The sequence below is a fragment of the Taudactylus pleione genome, unplaced genomic scaffold, assembly GCF_031769625.1.
Source record: "Taudactylus pleione unplaced genomic scaffold, aTauple2 ptg000258l, whole genome shotgun sequence".
Classification (NCBI taxonomy): Eukaryota; Metazoa; Chordata; class Amphibia; order Anura; family Myobatrachidae; genus Taudactylus; species Taudactylus pleione.
Genome location: NW_028284660.1, coordinates 2,791,013 through 2,812,521, shown reverse-complemented (window position 1 = coordinate 2,812,521; position 21,509 = coordinate 2,791,013). Strand labels below are relative to the sequence as shown.

Sequence of the window (21,509 nt, the reverse complement as noted above, 5' to 3'; positions counted from 1 at the left end):
TTTACATTTATCCACTATGAACAATGTTTTTTCATCCAGTAGATAGGTGGTATGATCAGGTATTTCTTAGTTTGGGCAGTGCCATATGTGTTAATTCTTTTGTGCATCACACTTGTGCTGTTCATGCTGCAGGTCCGTCCCTCTGGTATTCCCTGTTGCTGCCTCCACTGGAACATGGATGTATGTTGGCGGTGGAACGCAAGCTTGGCGTTCCCATGGCAACACCTTCGGCGGGACCCGGAAGTGCGGCTGAGCGGGGCTTCCTGGAGGGCGGTCCGGATGAGCAGCGGCATGGAGTGGACAAGGTGGGTGTTCAGGGGGTACTTATGTGGGTAAGTGTTATAGTGTGCTTTTACCTGTATATGGTCCTGACGAAGGGGTGTATACCTTGAAACATTCAACTTGGAATACATTTACAATTTTTTTGCATTTTACAGTCTCTGAGAGATGTCTAACCTAGAATGTGCATATAATATAATATATATATATATATATTATATTTATGTAGGTAAAGAGGAGAGTGCAATCGTGAGAACGGTATCAAAAACAACTTACGTAGTGAGTATAAAAGAGGGCTGATAGAATGGTTAGCCAAACCCCCTGACGAAGTCCTTGATCAAACGCGTTTTGCATGGCCATACGCGGTGACATCTTCTGCTCCTTCTAGAGGCAGCGATAGCCAGGAAGTCCTATGAACGGCTGTTTAAGGGCTAATCACCGGGTGATATGTGAGATTTTAAACCTTGTTGTACGTGAGCTTTGTTATGAAGTACAGTTGTGTTTGATATAGGGGTGAGCGGGTTCGGATTTCTGAAATCCGAACCCCCCCGAGCCCCCCCGATCCGAGTCCGATCCGAGTCAGGCTCGACTTTTCCCGCCTGACTCGGATTCTGAAATCGAGGCAAAACGTCATCTTCCCGCCTTCCGAGTCTCGCGGGTTTTGGATCCTATATAAGGTACCCACGTCGGCGCCATTTTCTCACTCGGCTGTGGACAGTGAAGAGGGAGGGTGGGAGTTAGGGCTGTGTAGTGTAGTGTAGTGCTGCTGTTGTCCACTACTTCAAAGTCCATAGGGGCTGGCTGTGTTGTGCTGTGCTGCTGTTGTTAATAGGGGCTGTGTCCACTACTTCAAAGTCCATAGGGGCTGGCTGGACTGTGTTGTGCAGTCAGTTCTCCATAGGGGCTGTGTCCACTCCAAAGTCCTGTGCAGTGTCCCAGTCCTAAAGAGGTGCTGTAGTGTTGTCCAGGGGGTGCTCTGTCCATCAGGGGTGCTCCCCCCAAGTGCTAAAAAAATAATATATTTTCTGTGTTTGTGAATTGTGTGCGCAGTAGCCGCACGTGCATCAACAAAGTAGTGCCAAGCGTGCGCCTGTGTCATAAGTAAAGGGCCGGCTGGCTTGACCGTTAAAGGGTGCTGTAACCCCCGAAAGTACACTCCAGTCCAAACCAAAAAAAAATTATTTTCTGTGTTTGTGAATTGTGTGCGCAGTAGCCGCACGTGCATTAACAAAGTAGTGCCAAGCGTGCGCCTGTGTCATAAGTAAAGGGCCGGCTGGCTTGACCGTTAAGGGTGCTGTAACCCCCGAAAGTACACTCCAGTCCAAACCAAAAAAAAAATTATTTTCTGTGTTTGTGAATTGTGTGCGCAGTAGCCGCACGTGCATCAACAAAGTAGTGCCAAGCGTGCGCCTGTGTCATAAGTAAAGGGCCGGCTGGCTTGACCGTTAAGGGTGCTGTAACCCCCGAAAGTACACTCCAGTCCAAACCAAAAAAAAAATTATTTTCTGTGTTTGTGAATTGTGTGCGCAGTAGCCGCATGTGCATCAACAAAGTAGTGCCAAGCGTGCGCCTGTGTCATAAGTAAAGGGCCAGCTGGCTTGACCGTTAAAGGGTGCTGTAACCCCCAAAGTACACTCCAGTCCAAACCAAAAAAAAATTTATTTTCTGTGTTTGTGAATTGTGTGCGCAGTAGCCGCACGTGCATCAACAAAGTAGTGCCAAGCGTGCGCCTGTGTCATAAGTAAAGGGCCGGCTGGCTTGACCGTTAAGGGTGCTGTAACCCCCGAAAGTACACTCCAGTCCAAACCAAAAAAAAAATTATTTTCTGTGTTTGTGAATTGTGTGCGCAGTAGCCGCACGTGCATCAACAAAGTAGTGCCAAGCGTGCGCCTGTGTCATAAGTAAAGGGCCGGCTGGCTTGACCGTTAAAGGGTGCTGTAACCCCCAAAGTACACTCCAGTCCAAACCAAAAAAAAATTATTTTCTGTGTTTGTGAATTGTGTGCGCAGTAGCCGCATGTGCATCAACAAAGTAGTGCCAAGCGTGCGCCTGTGTCATAAGTAAAGGGCCAGCTGGCTTGACCGTTAAAGGGTGCTGTAACCCCCAAAGTACACTCCAGTCCAAACCAAAAAAAAAATTATTTTCTGTGTTTGTGAATTGTGTGCGCAGTAGCCGCACGTGCATCAACAAAGTAGTGCCAAGCGTGCGCCTGTGTCATAAGTAAAGGGCCGGCTGGCTTGACCGTTAAAGGGTTCTGTAACCCCCAAAGTACACTCCAAACCAAAAAAATATATATTTTCTGTGTTTGTGACTTGTGTGCACTGTGGCTGCACGTGCATCAACAAAGGAGCAGCGCCAAGCGTGCGCCTGTGTCCCATAAGTAAAGAGCCGGCTGGCTCATTTCTTAAAGGGTGGTGTAACCCACAAAGTGCACTACTCTCCAGCAAAAATAAAAAAATATTTTCTGTGTTTGTGTGCGCTTTAGCCGCACGTATATATATATCAATATAACATAAATGGAGGACCAAACTTTCTCTGATAAAAATAAAATAGGGAAAGATCAAGAACCACTTCCTACTAGTGCTGTTGCTGCTGCTGGGAGTTGTTCATCATCCCAGAGAGGAAGTAGGAACATCACTACTTTTACTAAACAATTGACCCTCCAACAGTCCCTAGCGATGAGGATGAAGTACGACAGCAGTCATCCTGAAGCAAAACGTATAACTGAGGCCTTGACTGCTATGTTGGTGTTAGACGTGCGTCCGGTATCCGACATTAGTGCAGTGGGATTTAGACAATTGATGGAGGTAGTGTGTCCTCGGTTCCAAATCCCGTCTAGATTCCACCTGCATCCTCAAAGCAGCAGCGACAAGCGTGCATCTGTCTGTTAAAGGGTGGTGACACCCTCAAAGTGTGCTACACAAACAATTAAAATATTGTTCTTTTTTCTGTCTTTGTGAATTGTGTGGGCTGTAGCCGCACCTGCATCCTTAAAGCAGCTGCGACAAGCGTGCGTCTGTCTGTTAAAGGGTGGTGACACCCTCAAAGTGTGCTACACAAATAATTAAAATATTGTTCTTTTTTTTTCGGTCTTTGTGAAATGTGTGGGCTGTAGCCGCACCTGCATCCTTAAAGCAGCAGCGACAAGCGTGCGTCTGTCTGTTAAAGGGTGGTGACACCCTCAAAGTGTGCTACACAAACAATAAAAATATTCTTCTTCTTTTATCTGTCTATGTGAATTGTGTGGGCTGTAGCCGCACCTGTATCCTTAAAGCAGCAGCGACAAGCGTGCGTCTGTCTGTTAAAGGGTGGTGACACCCTCAAAGTGTTCTACACAAACAATTAAAATATTGTTCTTTTTTTTCGGTCTTTGTGAAATGTGTGGGCTGTAGCCGCACCTGCATCCTTAAAGCAGCAGCGACAAGCGTGCGTCTGTCTGTTAAAGGGTGGTGACACCCTCAAAGTGTGCTACACAAAGAATAAAAATATTCTTCTTCTTTTTTCTGTCTTTGTGAATTGTGTGGGCTGTAGCCGCACTTGCATCCTCAAAGCAGCAGCGACAAGCGTGCGTCTGTCTGTTAGAGGGTGATGTAACCCTCAAAGTGTGCTCCACAAACAATAAAAATATTCTTTTTTTTTTTCTGTCTTTGTGAATTGTGTGGGCTGTAGCCGCACTTGAATCCTCAAAGCAGCAGCGACAAGCGTGCGTCTGTCTGTTAAAGGATTACATCGGTGACAGCATCCAAGTAGGCATGTCAGACAGTCCGTACCTGTACTGGCAGGAAAAAGAAGCAATTTGGAGGTCCCTGTACAAACTGGCTCTATTTTACCTGAGTTGCCCCCCCTCCAGTGTGTACTCCGAAAGAGTGTTTAGTGCAGCCGGGAACCTTGTTAGCGAAAGGCGTAGGAGGTTGCTTCCACAAAATGTGGAGAAGATGATGTTCATAAAATGAATGATCAACTCTTCCAGGGAGACCAGCCTCCAGAACGTACAGAGGGACCTGTGGTTCCAGCAGGGACGAATTAATACTCTGTGAGGATGAGGATGTACATAACACTGAAGAGGGTGAGGAATCTGTGGATGAGGAGGATGAGGACGACTTCTTGCCTCCGTAGAGCCAGTTTGTGCAGGGACAGATTAATTGCCAGCTTGTTTTGTGGGGGCCCAAACGAACCAATCATTTCAGCCACAGTTGTGTGGCAGACCCTGGCGCTGAAATGATTGGTTTGTTAAAGTGTGCATGTCCTGTTTATACAACATAAGGGTGGGTGGGAGGGCCCAAGGACAATTCCATCTTGCACCTCTTTTTTTTCTTTGCATTATGTACAGTTTGGGGCCTAGTTTTTCAATGCCATCCTGTCTGCCACTGCAGTTTCACGCCTAGATGGGTCACGTGTTTGTGCCGCCCACTCGTGTCGCTTAGCATAGTCATCCAGCTACCTCGGTGCAACCTTTTGGACATAAAAACACTATTGTGAGGTGTGAGGTATTCAGAATAGACTGGAAATTAGTGGAAATTAAGGTTATTGAGGTTAATAATAGCATAGGAGCAGAAAAACCTACAAATTCTGTGATTTTAGCTGTTTTTATGCTTTTTTTCAAAAAAATACAGATCCAAAACACAAAACCCAGAACCCAAAACACGGAAGGGTGGTTTTGGCAAAACCAATCCAGATCCAAAACACGAAGAAAGATCCAGATCCAAAACCAAAACACAAAACACGAAAAGTGGCCGGTGCACACCCCTAGTTTGATACCTGTCTCACGATTGCGCTCTCCTCACCTGATTCTGCGGCAATACATCCTGGAGGAAAGTAACTGGATATAGTGTGGGACATATTGCGCTGGAGTGTACTTCACACCAGTGGCGTAAATTCATCCCAGGTGCCCGGAGGCAGGTTATAATTCGGTGTCCACCATCATAGCCGCTGACACTGTAATGTAACATTTCACATGCAGATACACCCGCAGTTGCACACAGAGTATAGGCATGCCATGGAGGACTGAGATAGAGATTTGTGGGTGAGGGGGGCACCGGATGTGTCACACTAACATAAGAACCTGCTGAGGAGCAGCAACACCAATGATTAGGGACAGGCTAGAGATAGACAATGGCAGCAGCTGATGGTCTGACACTGAGCTGTCCACTAGTGTATGGTGGCTTCTCAGGTGCCGGGAAGAGGTGCCATGTATTGGGTGGCAGTGTCGGTACACTCCGGGCACATAGTTACAGCCCTAAGTGAGTTGAATATATTGTGGACAATGGAGGAGGTGCCCCTTCAGTGCTGGAGCCCGGCGGCTGGCGCCTCCATTGTCTCCCATAGTTCTGCCCCTGCTTCACACCAATACTGTTTTTCTATAGCTCCTCCCCCAGTACCTGTACCCACAGTATCTGAACCTATTGTTCTAGTAAAATAGCCCTGGTCTCAGGTGACCCACCTGGCCCCAAAATTGTACAATTGCGCGAGCACACAGGGGTCTATTTATAAAGAAGTCATTACCCCTTTGTTGCCAAAGGAAAATGTTATCTCTGACAGGTTGAGTATGTAATGCCGGCACTCAACTCAAGAATCCCGACACCAGGATCCCGACAGGGTTAACATACCGACATTTTTTCGTCGGTATGCTAACCCTCTCCCTACCCTAACCCTCCCTCTTTGGTGCCTAACCCTTACCTCCCAAGTTAGTTCCTGAACCTAACATCCCCCTCCCTGGTGCCTAACCCTCCCTTAAGTGTCTAAACATAACCCCCCTGATACTTACCTTCAGCATTCAGGCAGTCAGTAATCTGGAGCCGGGATCTCACCTAATGTCAGTATTCTGGCGCCGGGATATACAGTAGTCCGTCGGCATGCCGTTTGGAGGCATGCTGACTACATCTCATCTCTGGCGCCTCCTGCTTACCAAAAGGGCTTCTGCAGAGAAATCACATATTTCTCCTAAGTCCCTCTAAGTTAGCCGGTTACCGCAGCACGCTATGGGTATTAAGAAGTGACTCAATTTAACAAGCAACAAAAATCTGAGATTTACAGTACGTGAGATGGCGTTATCCTGTACCCATCAATGTATACCGTAATGCCTACTGTAGTAAAAGCCTGTTAAGCTGCCAGTGAGGAGGAGAGTGCTGGTATATGTCGTACTGCGCTGTCTCCATGTGGCTCCATTACATCTTTTTCCAAGATGGCAACAGTAAAGTAATCTGCGCATGCGTGGCGCCATTTTGGTCACTGTCTTTGAGCACTACTCAGGAGTGAAATATCCCGCGCTACTGCACATACATGACTGGACTGTCTGTTGTATGTTCTCCTCAGACTTCACTACATACTATTGTTATTATGAGTATGGCTGTACACACCAGCGCTTGCAAATAAACACAATGCTGCTGTTTAAGTCCCACTGCCTGGTTTGCCTCAATTGCTAGTTTCACTGGTGTCTACTATTATTAATCAATCTGTGTATAACAATGTACAAACATATCAACAGAGAGAAGCTCTATACAGACTTTTAGTTAGCACAGGTTTTTAACAAATAGATCCCTAAAGGTTACTGTACCTTTAAATATTCTTTTTAGTAGTCCAGGCGGCTTTGCTCCGGTTGTGGGTTTAGGAAGACCTGTATAGAAATAAAAATCATATATAAGCATGATGTGATCGATATACTCAGTTGCTGACCCTTCTATGGCCCCCTCTGGGAGATCCAGATGGAAATGTGTCCTTGAGGGTGTCGGGGATGTGGGGATGCAGAACATTGAACTGCTAACGGTGCCACAAATATGATTTTCCTCAAATCAAGCCCCCAGACTGTTTACTTTAGTGGGAAAGTGGGCAAGATCCGGGGGGGGGGTCTACTCTCCCAAAATAACCCAAAATTTGTGAGTAGGAGAGAATGGATAAACAGATGTGTCCTCATACACCTAGCACCTAAACGCAACTCAGCACGAGACGACCAGGACGGGTGAGACGCTCCGTGAGGAGCAGCATGCCTTATTGTTCTTTACATTTTGTGTCTTATTTGTATCACAGATGCATAGAGACACCAGTCAGAGTGTACGAGAGACTCAGCTGCAGCGTGTTTAGTAAAAGCCTGCACAGATCAGTGCAATCCATGCAGGCTTCTGTGAATGATAGTGTTAAAAAATTAAACAAATTATGTGGGGAATCCTCAAAAGCATAACCAGTACCAGGCTCTGTGAGCAGGTCCTGGTTGTGAAAATACAGGGGATAAAATGAGTAGGGTTCTCCCATATTATCCACAACAAGACCAGGTTCTAACTAGCTGGGGTGTAATGCAACAGCAGATGGACACCCTTGATGGGATCCCCTTGCCAAAGCATTCACAACTCCACACTAGTCAGCCCAGGCCAGGAATTCCCCAGGAAGTGGGGACCCCCTTAATAAAGGAGACCACCATCCCGAGCAGGCCTGCGCTATCCTCCACAACACTGGGTGCAGAGTTGATTGAGTCATAGAAATTATATTGTCCTTTACAGGGATACTACAGGTCCCAGCAAGCCTGTCCTGCTTGTTGGCACTTGGAGTACCACAAGTGCCAGCAAGCCCAGGCACTAAGGGCCATCTGGTACCTGTAGTCCTCTTATGAAAGAAATATTAAAATAAAGACAATACACATACTGTACACCGAGTGTTGTAATATTTTTTTAATCACACACAGTAAATACTTACCTTTACTCCCTGGTTCCGGTTGGTCCTCTTCTCCCAGTAGCATCCTGGGTCTTGGCAGAAAAAAAAAAAAACACACTCACCAATTCCTTGGTTCAGGTCCTTTTCAGTCCATGTAGAATGTCAATAGGCCTTGGAAAATAAAAAAAATTAAAAACCGAGCCCACTGGACTTAGTACTGTACTTTAAGTACAGTACAGTACTACACAAATAATGCTTATTTTCTATAGAAAGCTATGGATGGACTGTTGATTGGCTAAGAGAGCCAAGCCCCTGCCTCTCTGAGCCAATAAACGCTTCTCCATAGACTATTGAGGGCTCAGCTCTCTCAGCTAACTAATGGCCCGCCCATGGATTTCTATAGAAAAGACCATAGCTGATGTTTTATTGTGTTTGGATGTGGATAATACGGGCGACTCCTACATCTTTATTTTTTTCCCCCGTATTTTAATAACCAGAACCAGCTCACAGAGCCTGGTGCTGGGTGTTGAAAATACAGTGGACTTTATACTCCCCCCCCCCCCCCCATATTTTCAGCCCTTAGAGCCTGGTGCTGGTTATGCTTTTTGGGGGGTAGCATACTCAATGTAATTTTTCAGATTTTTATAACACTTTCATTCACTTTTAACACACAGAAGCCTGCATGAATCTCACTGATCTGTGCAGGCTTCTGCTGCCAATGGTTACATTGGCTAACTCACACCTTGCAATGAAACTCACGTTACAATTTGTGAGCTTTCCCACAATAGCATAACTCTCATATGGTCTTGCACTAAAGATAAACTCACACCTTCCAACGCGCAGGCTATTACATACTGCAAGTTAAAGTACAAACTTGCATCATACTCACAGCGAGACAATGCGAGTCCATACTCGTACAAAAACTCAGAACTTATTACATACCCTCTCAATCTTACACAGATGTACAAATGTCACACATCACATTGATCAGTTTAATCTAGTAAAGTAGTTTTGTTGCTCATAGATCTTTTATTTATGCGAATAAGACACATATTTTGAGCGAGAAAGACACTTGGTGCGACCCAGTCGCCGGGCCCTGGCGCGCCAAGAGGGGCTAATGGCAATAAGTGAAGCCACAGTGTAAAAAGACACATCTGTGCAAGCCAACAAGGTGATACTTTGTCATTGGCGGTTTTATAAATACTACACGTAGCAAAATAGACAAATATTTAATGACAACCACAAACTGTTATGATATTGTTTGTATTCCAGGCAAATGAGCATAAGACAAGCTAAACTAAGGGGTCAATTAGCCGTGATGATCTCACGGGTGTGAGTCATCGCGGCAGTGGGCGCACTTTACGGCAGCCTGGATCCGCTGAAAATTGCTCGCAACCCCTTAGGGCTCCGAGCAAAATTCAGCAAATTCAAGCTTGGAGCGGGCCGCGAAAGGTGCGAGGGGTTGTCGGTGTTGTAACGCTGTTGCAATGGCAACTCGCTCCCTTCGCAAGTAATAGGATTGACCTCTTTACACCGAAATATAAACAATTGTACTTACACTTACAACAGAAGGAAATACAATGTATAGGTAGAAATAGCCTTGGGATACTGAACATAATGTGACACAGTAATTATCTCCAGGGGCGGGCTGGGCCGGGGGGCAGGGTGCCATCTGCCCCCTCCGGGCTGGTACAATTTTAACATTCTGGGGCCGCAGGCAGCCTATGGTCAACTACCCACACATTGTGGGCGGCTGGGAGGCTGGCATTGGATGTTCCCCGGCCGCTCGTGTTCTATCACGCTACATTAAATTATCAGGGGCGGTGGATGTGTATCTACCCCTGTATTAGAGGCCGCTGTGCTGCGGAAGCCCAGGCAGGCTTTGCTTTCTCTTAACCAGCAGCAGCGTCGGATCAGCAGCCAGCCCCTGCTGCTCTCTGAGATCCCTCCCACTGCCCTTGGTGGAGGAAGTGGCCTGTGCAAAGGCGGCGGCTTAGGGAACCTGCCAGCCCAGCAAGTACCCCCTGCACCCTCTATAATAACCAGTTTGGGAGCGACAGAGGACAGGTGGTCCGGTCCCTTACTAATGTCAGACATTCAGGCTACGCCCCCTCCTCACCTTGGACGGCCCGTGGCGAGCAGCAGACAGGCCGGGGAGCACCACCACATCCATTGCATCTTCTTTGTCCTTGACTAGTGATGGGAGTGGTCACATGTGAGAGGGCTGTCAGGCATCTGTCCCATTCTCCTCAGTGCGGTGGTCCCGGTACCCAGTGCTGAGGTAAGATGGCGGATGCTTCTGCCTGTGTCTGCAGGCACGGCGGTTACCGGCCCCGTCCCTTGCTGCACCACCACAGTAGCCTGCACCATCACCAGGCCCTCTCCTGCCCTGTTCCCATAAGGAAACTGAATGGGTTCTATACATTTCAGTCACCGTTGGCATTGGCTGATCGCCTACCACACTCCAGCCCCCCTGCCTGAGGTGATGATTATTATGATTATTATGTGATGGGGCAGGACCATGAGGGAAGGGAGATGGGGCAGGTTACACTATAGGAGGAAAGGGAGATGGGGCAGGTTACCCTATGGGAGAGAAGGGAGACGGGGCAGGTTACCCTATGGGAGGGAAGGGAGATGGGGCAGGTTACCCTATGGGAGGGAAGGGAGATGGGGCAGGTTACCCTATGGGAGCGAAGGGAGATGGGGCAGGTTACCCTATGGGAGAAAAGGGAGATGGGGCAGGTTACCCTATGGGAGGGAAGGGAGATGGGGCAGGTTACCCTATGGGAGGGAAGGGAGATGGGGCAGGTTACCCTATGGGAGTAAAGGGAGATGGGGCAGGTTACCCTATGGGAGGGAAGGGAGATGGGGCAGGTTACCCTATGGGAGAGAAGGGAGATGGGGCAGGTTACCCTATGGGAGCGAAGGGAGATGGGGCAGGTTACCCTATGGGAGAGAAGGGAGATGGGGCAGGTTACCCTATGGGAGGGAAGGGAGATGGGGCAGGTTACCCTATGGGAGGGAAGGGAGATGGGGCAGGTTACCCTATGGGAGGGAAGGGAGATGGGGCAGGTTACCCTATGGGAGAGAAGGGAGACGGTGCAGGTTACCTTATGGGAGGGAATGGAGATGGGACAGGTTACCCTGTGGGAGGGGAGGGAAATGGTACACACTTGTTCAGAGGTACCAGCAGGGCCGATTAATAATGGGGCTGATGGAGCTACAGCTCCAGGCCCACCATCATAATAGGCCCACAGAAGCAGCTGTGTGTGCTGCTGTAGTCAGGATTTTTTTCCTTCTATAGCAGCTTGCCAGTGCAGTGGCCATCCGAGGCCCCGCCCCCCGGCCGTGCACACCCCCATCCCACCCATCCCTCCCCCTTGCCTACGGCGCCGGTGGTTCAAAAGCATACATATGATGCCGTCGAATGGAGGGCTTTTACTAGCCCTCCCAGCGCTGCTAATGCACAGTGATGCCCTACGGCATGTCCGCCTTTGCATCACGTGACGTCACTTCGTGTGATGTCACATAAGTGCTGCACGCCACCACCGCACCCAGAAGTATTCCGGCGGCCGGCCCTGACTTTGTCCTCCAGCAAAGGCAGGCTCAGCAATGCAGCTCCGTGAAGGCGGCCTGGCAGCAGCAGTCCTGAGGTAATAAGGTGCTTGTAAGTACTGCTGGCCAGGCTGCTGCTTTATACTAGTATAAAATGTACATAATGTAGGGCAGGCTGAGTTACTTATAAAAGTTTAATAATTATATATAAATATATATTTTGAGTATTCTTTCACAAATGGGTCATATATATATATATATATATATATATATATATATATATATATATATCTGAAGAATTCACTTTCAAAGCCATAGAACAAGTAACCTTGGGAGAAAGAGGAGGAGACCTTGGCAAGAAACGTTCACAGCGTGAAATATTCTGGATTTTCCAATTGAATACAAAGACTCCAAATGGCTTTAACGAAAGTTATGAGATTGCCCCCTTCCTATGATGGATGAGTTGGTAGCTATGGATACCTTGTATCACCTACATCCTTACCATTGTACTGATGCCCAATCTCGTCTGATCTTGGAAGCTAAGCACAATTGGGCTGGGTTAGTACTTGGAAGGGGGACCTCCAGGGAATACTCAGTGTTGTAGCTGATGTTATTCTTAGAAGGGCACAGATTAGCCACTCAAACCATAGCGAAAGGAAGAGGGGCTACATACAAGCCAAAGAATTGTGAACCCTGCTGAAGATATCCTCGTATCCTGAATTTATTCCTTGGACATTTAAGAAGAATTCAACCATTGATTTGCATCTATTCTGAATTTATCCCTCACTTCAAGGCATTCTTTTATTACGGACAATTGAACTCGGACTATTAGAGACTTCATCCTATAATATAACAATTTTTTTATTTTATTTTAATTTTATTTTTATTTTTATTTTCATTTTTTCTTTTATACATTTTTTCATTTATTCATTTTCTATTTCTCCACTCATTTTATATACACATCATTTTGCACTATGAAGTATAGATCATCATATACTTTGGGATTCACACGTTTAGGATTCAGTATTTCCTCCAATTATATATATATCCTTCATCCTGCTACAAATCTGATTCTAGAAACCAAATTTTAATTTCTCTTTTTATATTCTATCTGACATTCCATGTGATAGGAAGTTGGGCACTCAAAATTAATCAGAAATAAGTTGAATAGCTTAAAATGTTTTCTTTCTAATGATCACTAGCTGCGGATAGACCTTCAGAGTGATGACAGCCGGGTAACCATAACAACGCTGATGCAGAAGAATGGTCACGTGACAACACAGAGTAGTTGTCAACACCGGAAGATTTCCCCTAAAGAGTCATGACGATAGACGGACTACAACAATATGGCGGCCATATCATCTTAGTTACCACGATGCGGATGTTAGGAGCAGCGTAACATTATCCCCATAGATGGATTACAACAATATTGAGGCCACATCACCTGAGTCATCACGATGCGGGCGCTGTCGCCACACTACACCTGTGCACGCGCCGAAACCGGAAATTACGACATCGGTGGGCGGAAGCAACAGGCTAGCACGGAAGCTGGCGCACGGCCGCGAATGGATTTAAACTTCAAAATTATTTGGAAATTATTATATCACTCCAAAAGCTCCCACTATTAATACTAACTTATAAGACAAAAGGGAATGAACACAATTCCGGGTTTTTTAGCAAACTGGAAGTGACATCACAAATGAGCTTAATGATTCACTCCAAATCCTGTTTCACAGTGGGTATATAAAGCAGTAACCCCTGTCTATATGCACCCCTTGATGAAGTCCCTAAACGGACGAAACGCATTGGAAAAAGCTGCCTTTGCCTGAATGAACTGATACAGATAAGATATACCTTTAATAGCAACTTCTTGGACTATTTATTTATTTGGTTTACATTTTTTAACAGTTTTAAGAATTAATATATTTTTAAACTGTTGATATGTATTGATTCCTCCATGTTTTTGACCTTATATATTCCTCTTGTTTTTATATATTTATCATCTTCTATATATGAATGTATAAATTTTATATAAGGCCTATTTATTTATTTACTAGCACTTTTGCACTTTGTTTATATTCAACAATTGCACTTGCTGCGTTCACTTAAATAGACTCAATATATGCCTGTTACCTTTTAATATTAAAATGTGTTATATATTTTTATAAACACGTGTTATATTTATCTATTTTGTAAACACTATCAAACATCTATATCACTATATTGTTTATACGTCAGTCGCTTTATTACCTGGTACACTTGGAATATATATATATATATATATATATATATTCATTCTGTATGTGTGTGTATAAATATATATATAACACTGTGGGCCAGATTCAAAGCCAGACGCTCTGACTCAGCACTCGCTCTGAATCAGGGTCGGCCCTCTGGTTATTTAGAGCGGCCTCCCGGCCACTCGTATAGCTGTGGGTGACCACCCACAGCTATAGCGAGCGGCCATGATGATGGTCGCGATGGTTAAGACCATCACGACCATCGGGCTTGCGATGAGACCCTTGTGGTAGGGTCTCGTTGCCGCAAGCCCTAGAGTGCTTTCGGCTCTAACAGAGCTAAAAGCACTCCCACTGTGATGTCAGTGGGGCTGGCCCCAGACGGTAGGCATTCCCATGGGAACTCCTCCGTCTGGGCAGCCACGCCACTGGCCCGCCCACCAAAGGGGGCATGCTGTCACTTAACATCGACAGCACGCCCCCTTTGGTACGAGACTTGGAGCAACGGTTTGTCCGTTGCTATCCGGGTCCCGCGCATGCGCACGACGGAGCCGGCTCCGTCGTGCGCATGCTCACTGGGCCACCACCGACCCGCTTGCGAGCGCAGAGCGCTTGTGAACGGGTCTGAATCAGGCCCTGTGTGTGTATGTATGTAATACGAGTATATATACTGTGTATATACTTGAACAGGGCCGCAACTAGGGGGGGCTGGAGGTGTGGGTACGCCGCTGCCCCCGACGCCAGTGTCCTCCAGCCTGGCGCTGCAGGGAGGCTCCAAGCCGGATGCCTGCTGAGATGTTATTACCAGCGGGTGCCCGGCTCCTTCCCTGCAGCGCCGCGGTAGCCGGAGGCTGAAGTTATCGCCTGAACTCCAGCTTCCGGCTCTCCCCACAGCCTGGGCACTATAGGAGAAACGTCATGATGTCTTTCCCATAGTTCCAAGGAGCAGCCGGGAGGACCAGGCAGCGGCGGACACAGGAGCGGGGTTTAAGGTAAGTATTGTTTTTTGGGTTTTTTTGGAAGCAGCATTACTAGGGGGCATTACTATATGGGCACTACAGGGGAATTACTAGGGGGCATTACCATATGGGCACTACAGGGGCATTACTAGGAGGCATTACTATATGGGCACTACAGCGGCATTCCCAGGGGGAATTACCATATGGGCAGTAAAGGGGCATTACTATATGGGCACTACTAGGGGGCATTACTATCTGGGCACTGCAGAGGCATTACTAGGGGGCATTACTATATGGGCACTACAGGGGCATTACTAGGGGGCATTACTATATGGGCACTACAGGGGCATTACTATATGGGCACTACAGGGGCATTACTAGTGGGCATTACTATATGGGCACTACAGGGACATTACTATATGGGCACTACAGGGGCATTACTAGGGGGGCATTACTATATGGGCACTACTAGAGGGGCATTACCTCAGTTACGCCCCGTAACTATAGGTGCACTGCTGAAGTGGGCATTTGGGAGTCACAAATCCACCATGTGTCCCAATCTTTATACAATCACAAAGGAGTACACTCCTTTGATAATAAAAAAAAAATCTTCTTTTAGGGGTCTATGTACTAATAATCGTGGACCAGCCGCGATTATTATGTACTTAACTCGCAAGGGATATTTTCTTCCTGAATAAAAATATCCTGGCTATGTACTACGGGGAACCCTGGCATTTAGGAGAACTCTTTCACAGAGGGAAGCTGACGCTGCACATGCGCACAGCATCAGCTTCCGGAACTGGCGGGAGGCTGCGTGGGAGAGATCGAAAGATCCCTCTCCTGCACCTGGAGCCCCTATAGGCTTACAGTAGTTTTCACGTTATCTGAAGATGGTGTAAACTACTGTGGCCAAACTCAGAAAAGCTTCACTTTTTGGAGTTGAGTATATAGGGGTCAGATCGTAGTCCCCATTGATAATAATGGGGACTGCGATCTGCGGCGCTAATTAGTACTTTGCAGAGATTTCTGTGAAATAGGAGCAATACATAAAATATTTATATATATATATATATATATATATATATATATCTCAAACAGCTTGATACATAAGCCCCTTAATCGTAAATCGTTACGACAGAAACATGAAGTATCCACAATGCATATTAACAGCATTAATGCCAAACAAGTACACTTCATGTTGTTTATGCTGTTCTGACTGTCTTGAGAATGGTCCTACAAATGACTGAAATGTTGACTGGTAAACTATGCAGTTGAATTGAATAAGGCATTCTGGCTGTTAATATGCATTGTGAATACTTCATGTTTGGGTGGTAACGATTGAAAAGTAAAAGAAGATTTTTCACTATTAAAGGAGAGTGCTCATTTGTGATTGTAAATATATTTGTATATATATTGTAAATATATATATAGAGAGCATGTTTGATTTTTGGATGTCTGAAACAATGGCAAATGTGCAATATTTGAATGAGATAGGAAGGGGCAGGTGCAAGATTAAAACTTTTGTCAGGGTGCATACAAACAAAACTACCAACCTAAATACCCTCACTGGGCCAACAATGGTACAGCAGGATCCCAATCGCATTCTTTGTTTATAGCTTACTTGTAGTTTCCTCCGGGAGATTTAGGGTTAGGCTGCGGGGAAGGAGGGGTTAGGTTTAGGCACTTGGGGGGCAGGTTAGGGTTAGGCACCCCTAAGGGAGACTTAGGGTTAGGGGTCATGGGGTTAGGTTAGCGATACTTACCTTAGTGAGCGATCGGTATTTTCACCCCTGCAGGGCTGCCGCTGTCAGGATTAGAACCGCCGGTCATGCTAATTCCTTGTGGAGATGAAGTGCAGTGATATTGTGATGGGAAGTAGAGTTGGGAGGTAGTTCAGTGATATAGTATGGGGAAGTAATGTTGGGAGTTAGTTAGCGCTGATTATATCCTGCGGCGACACAATAGGCCCTTCCTAAATTTCAGCTACAGGCCCATGTGGACCTTAGTCTGGCACCGGGTACCAGGAGCGGAGTCTGAGCATCTGACATCAGTAAGGGCAGGCCATGCACCATTGGGTTGTGGGTAGGGGTGGCTGCCTCTCCCAGCAACAGAGCCTGTTTGAGACCTGAGCCCTTACAAATTTTGCTATGGGATTCTCAAAAGTCTAGTTACACCCCTGCCTAAGGTTAGTACTGTATGGAGAACAGTGGGGGTGGTTAGAGAGAACTGGGCAACAGAGATGTGCGTAGTCCTCTGTGTGAGGTTTCCATTCCAGCAAAAGAAGAACAATATCTGGTGGTTCTAATTGGGAAGTACTTAACAATTGGAAGCAGGAAAGTCCTTTATTTGTCAGGGGAACTCAACATGAAATATCAAAATCTAAAAGTTAACTTTTTAATAGGTATGCATTCAATAATGAAGGTCAAACTCCAATGGTCTCAGACAGGACAATTTTTCAGCAGGAACTTCATTCCTGAACCTCTCAATAACTATTGTCCTGGGACAAAAAGTATTATCATCAAATAAGTTTTATTTTAAATTCCCTTGTGTGTACCTTCTTTTAAATAAAATGTATGATATACGTCATGTTTTAACATGCAGTAGCACTTTCGTTGTGTACATTATCACGCGCCCATGTGCCCTTTCTTACCACCAGGAAGTTTAGTGAACGTATGGCAGCTCACAGATCTGCCATACGTTTAGCACTGGGCGGTAGAACTATTGACCAACCAGTCGCAAAGCACTTTAAAGAGCAGGGTCACACGCTGGCCACTTTGAAGTACTTTATCATTGATCATGTACTGCCTTCACCCTGTGGAGGGGACAAAGCGAGTCTTCTGATTAAAGAGTAACAATGGATTTTGCGTTTGGACACCATCAGTCTTAAGGGTCTAAACGACAAAAGTAATTGGAATTGTATAACTTAACTACTTGTGGTAATTATATGTCAGTCTAATAACTTGATTATGAGGAATGCTCTCCCTATATTTTGTCAACTTTTTTTTTTCCACCTTTATTTCTTTTTAAATTTTTTATGTATTTTACATTTATCCTCTATGAACAACGTTTTTTCATCCAGTAAATAGGTGGTATGATCAGGTATTTCTTAGTTTGAGCAGACCCATATGTGTTAACTCTTTTGTGCATCACACTTGTGCTGTTCATGCTGCAGGTCCGTCCCTCTGGTATTCCCTGTTGCTGCCTCCACTGGAACGTGGAAGTGTGTTGGCGGTGGAATGCAAGCTTGGCGTTCCCACGGCAACACCTTCGGCGGGACCGGGAAGTGCGGCTGAGCGGGGCTTCCTGGAGGGCGGTCCGGATGAGCAGCGGCATGGAGTGGACAAGGTGGGTGTTCAGGGGGTACTTATGTGGGTAAGTGTTATAGTGTGCTTTTATCCGTATATGGTCCTGACGAAGGGGTGTATACCTTGAAACATTGAACTTGGAATACATTTACGTTTTTTTTCATTTTTTAGTCTCTGAGAGACGGCTGTCCTAGAATGTGCATATAATATATATATATATATATATATATATATACATATATATATATATATTTATTTTTTTTTTTTTATTTATGTAGGTAAAGAGGAGAGTGCAATCGTGAGAAGGGTATCAAAAACAACTTACATAGTGAGTATAAAAGAGGGCTGATAGAATGGTTAGCCACCCCCCGACGAAGTCCTTGATGAAACTCGTTGGGCATGGCCATACGCGGTACGTCTTCTGCTCCTTCTAGAGGCAGCGATAGCCAGGAAGTCCTATGAACAGCTGTTTAAGGGCCAATAACCAGGTTATATGTGAGATTTTAAACCTTGTTGTACGTGAGCTTTGTTATGAAGTAAAGTTGTTTTTGATACCTTTCTCATGATTGCGCTCTCCTCATCTGGGAGATTCTGTGGCAATACATCCTGGAGGAAAGTAACTGGATATAGTGTGGGACATATTGCGCTGGAGTGTACTTCACACCAGTGGCGTAAATTCATCCCAGGCGCCCGGAGGCAGGTTATAATTTGGTGCCCACTATCACAGCCGCTGACACTGTAATGTAGCATTTCACACGCAGATACACCCGCAGTTGCACACAGAATATAGGCATGCCATGGAGGAGTGAGATAGAGAGTTCTGGGTGAGGGGGGCACCGGACGTGTCACACTGACATAAGAAGCTGCTGAGGAGCAGTGACACCAATGATTAGGGAATGGCTAGAGAGAGACAATGGCGGCAGCTGATGGTCTGACATGGAGCTCTCCACTAGTGTATGGTGGCTTCTCAGGTGCCGGGAAGAGGTGCCATGTATTGGGTGGCAGTGTCGGTACACACCGGCACATAGTTACAGCCCTAAGTGAGGTGAATATATTGTGGACAATGGAGGAGGTGCCCATTCAGTGCTGGAGCCCGGCGGCTGGCGCCTCCATTGTCTCCCATAGTTCTGCCCCTGCTTCACACCAATACTGTTTTTCTATAGCTCCTCCCCCAGTACCTGTACCCACAATTCCTGAACCTATTGTTCTAGAAAAATAGCCCTGGTCTCAGGTGACCCACCTGGCCCCAAAATTGTACAATTGTGCGAACACACAGGGGTCTATTTATAAAGCAGTCATTACCCCTTTTTTGCCAAAGGAAAATGTTATCTCTGACGGGTTGAGTATGTAATGCTGGCACTCAACTCAAGAATCCTGACACCAGGATCCCGACAGGGTTAACATACCGACACTTTTTCGTCGGTATGCTAACCCTCTCCCTACCCTAACCCTCCCTCTTTGGTGCCTAACCCTTACCTCCCCAAGTTAGTTCCTAAAACCTAACATCCGCCTCCCTGGTGCCTAACCCTAACCCTTACCTCCCAGTTAGTTCCTAAAACCCAACATCCCCCTCCCTGGTGCCTAACCCTCCCTGTGTCTAAACATAACCCCCCGATATTTACCTTCGGCATTCAGGCAGTCAGTAATCTGGAGCCGGGATCTCACCTAATGTCAGTATTCCGGCGTCAGGATATAGTCCGTCGGCATGCCGTTTGGAGGCATGCTGACTACATCCCATCTCTGGCGCCTCCTGCTTACCAAAAGGGCTTCTGCAGAGAAATCACATATTTCTCCTAATACCCATAGCGTGCTGCGGTAAGAGGCTAAATTAGGGGGACTTAAGAAGTGACTTAATTTAACAAGCAACAAAAATCTGAGATTTACAGTACGTGAGATGGCGTTATCCTGTACCCATAAATGAATACCATAATGCATACTGTAGTAATAGCCTGTTAAGCTGCCAGTGAGGAGGAGAGTGCTGGTATATGTAGTGTCATACTGCGCTGTCTCCATGATGCTTCATTACATCTTTTTCCAAGATGGCAACAGTAAAGTAATCTGCGCATGCGTGGCGCCATTTTGGTCACTGTCTTTGAGCCCTATTCAGGAGTGAAATATCCCGCGCTACTGCACATACATGACTGGACTGTCTGTTGTATGTTCTCCTCAGACCTCACTACATACTATTGTTATTATGAGTATGGCTGTACACACGTCGCTTGCAAATAAACACAATGCTGCTGTTTAAGTCCCACTGTCTGGTTTGCCTCAATTGCTAGTTTCACTGGTGTCTACTATTATTAATCAATCTGTGTATAACAATGTACAAACATATCAACAGAGAGAAGCTCTATACAGACTTTTAGTTAGCACAGGTTTTTAACAAATAGATCCCTAATGCTTACTGTACCTTTAAATATTCTTTTTAGTCGTCCAGGTGGCTTAGCTCCGGTTATGGGTTTAGGAAGATCTGCATAGAAATAAAAATAATATATAAGCATGATGTGATCGATATACTCATAGGTGCTGACTCTTCTATGGCCCCCTCCGGGAGATCCAGATGGAAATGTGTCCTGGAGGGTGGCGGGTATGGGGGGATGCAGAACATTGAACTGCTAACGGTGCCACAAATATGATTTTACTCAAATCAAGCCCCCAGACTGTTTACTTCAGTGGGGAAGTAGGAAAGATCTGGGGAAAGGGGGGTCTACTCTCCCAAAATAACCCAAAATTTGTGAGTAGGAGAGAATGGATAAACAGATGTGTCCTCATACACCTAGCACCTAAACGCAACTCAGCACGAGATGACAAGGACGGATGAGACGCTCCGAGAGGAGCAGCGTGCCATATTGTTCTTTACATTTTGTGTCTTATTCATATCACAGATGCATAGAGACACCAGTCAGAGTGTACGAGAGACTCAGCTGCAGCGTGTTTAGTAAAAGCCTGCACAGATCAGTGCAATCCATGCAGGCTTCTGTGAATGAAAGCGTTAAAAAAATTAAACAAATGATGTGGGGTATCCCCAAAAGCACAACCAGTACCAGGCTCTGTGAGCAGGTCCTGGTTGTGAAAATACAGGGGATAAAATGAGTAGGGTTCTCCCATATTATCCACAACAAGACCAGGTTCTAACTAGCTGGGGTGTAATGCAACAGCAGATGGACACCCCTGATGGGATCCCCCTGCCAAAGCATTCACAACTCCACACTAGTCAGCCCAGGCCAGGAATTCCACAGGAAATGGGGACCCCCTTAATAAAAGGGACCCCCATCCCGAGGAGACCCCACGCTATCCTCCACAACACTGGGTGCAGAGTTGATTGAGTCAAACATAGAAATTATATTGTCCTTTACAGGGATACTATAGGTCCCAGCAAGCCTGTCCTGCTTGTTGGCACTTGAAGTGCCACAAGTGCCAGCAAGCCCAGGCACTAAGGGCCACCTGGTACCTGTAGTCCTCTTATGAAAGAAATATTAAAATAAAGACAATACACATACTGTACACCAAGTGTTGTAATATTTTTTTAATCA

The 21,509-nt window shown here is 46.0% G+C and overlaps 1 protein-coding gene and 1 pseudogene across 5 annotated transcripts in view; one reads left to right on the top strand and one right to left on the bottom strand.

Moving 5' to 3' along the window:
- LOC148514811 (uncharacterized) overlaps positions 1-21,509 on the bottom strand; it is a 188,347-nt gene that overhangs the window by 72,720 nt on the left and 94,118 nt on the right. For all 5 annotated transcript variants that reach the window (XM_088480937.1, XM_088480939.1, XM_088480941.1 and 2 more), the window contains 2 exons: positions 20,387-20,446; positions 6,833-6,892 (listed from right to left, as the gene is read on the bottom strand). In XM_088480937.1, coding sequence (XP_088337063.1) covers positions 6,833-6,892; positions 20,387-20,446 — 120 coding nt within the window. The remainder of the gene's footprint in view (positions 1-6,832; positions 6,893-20,386; positions 20,447-21,509) is intronic.
- LOC148514812 (5S ribosomal RNA) lies at positions 11,964-12,082 on the top strand (annotated as a pseudogene).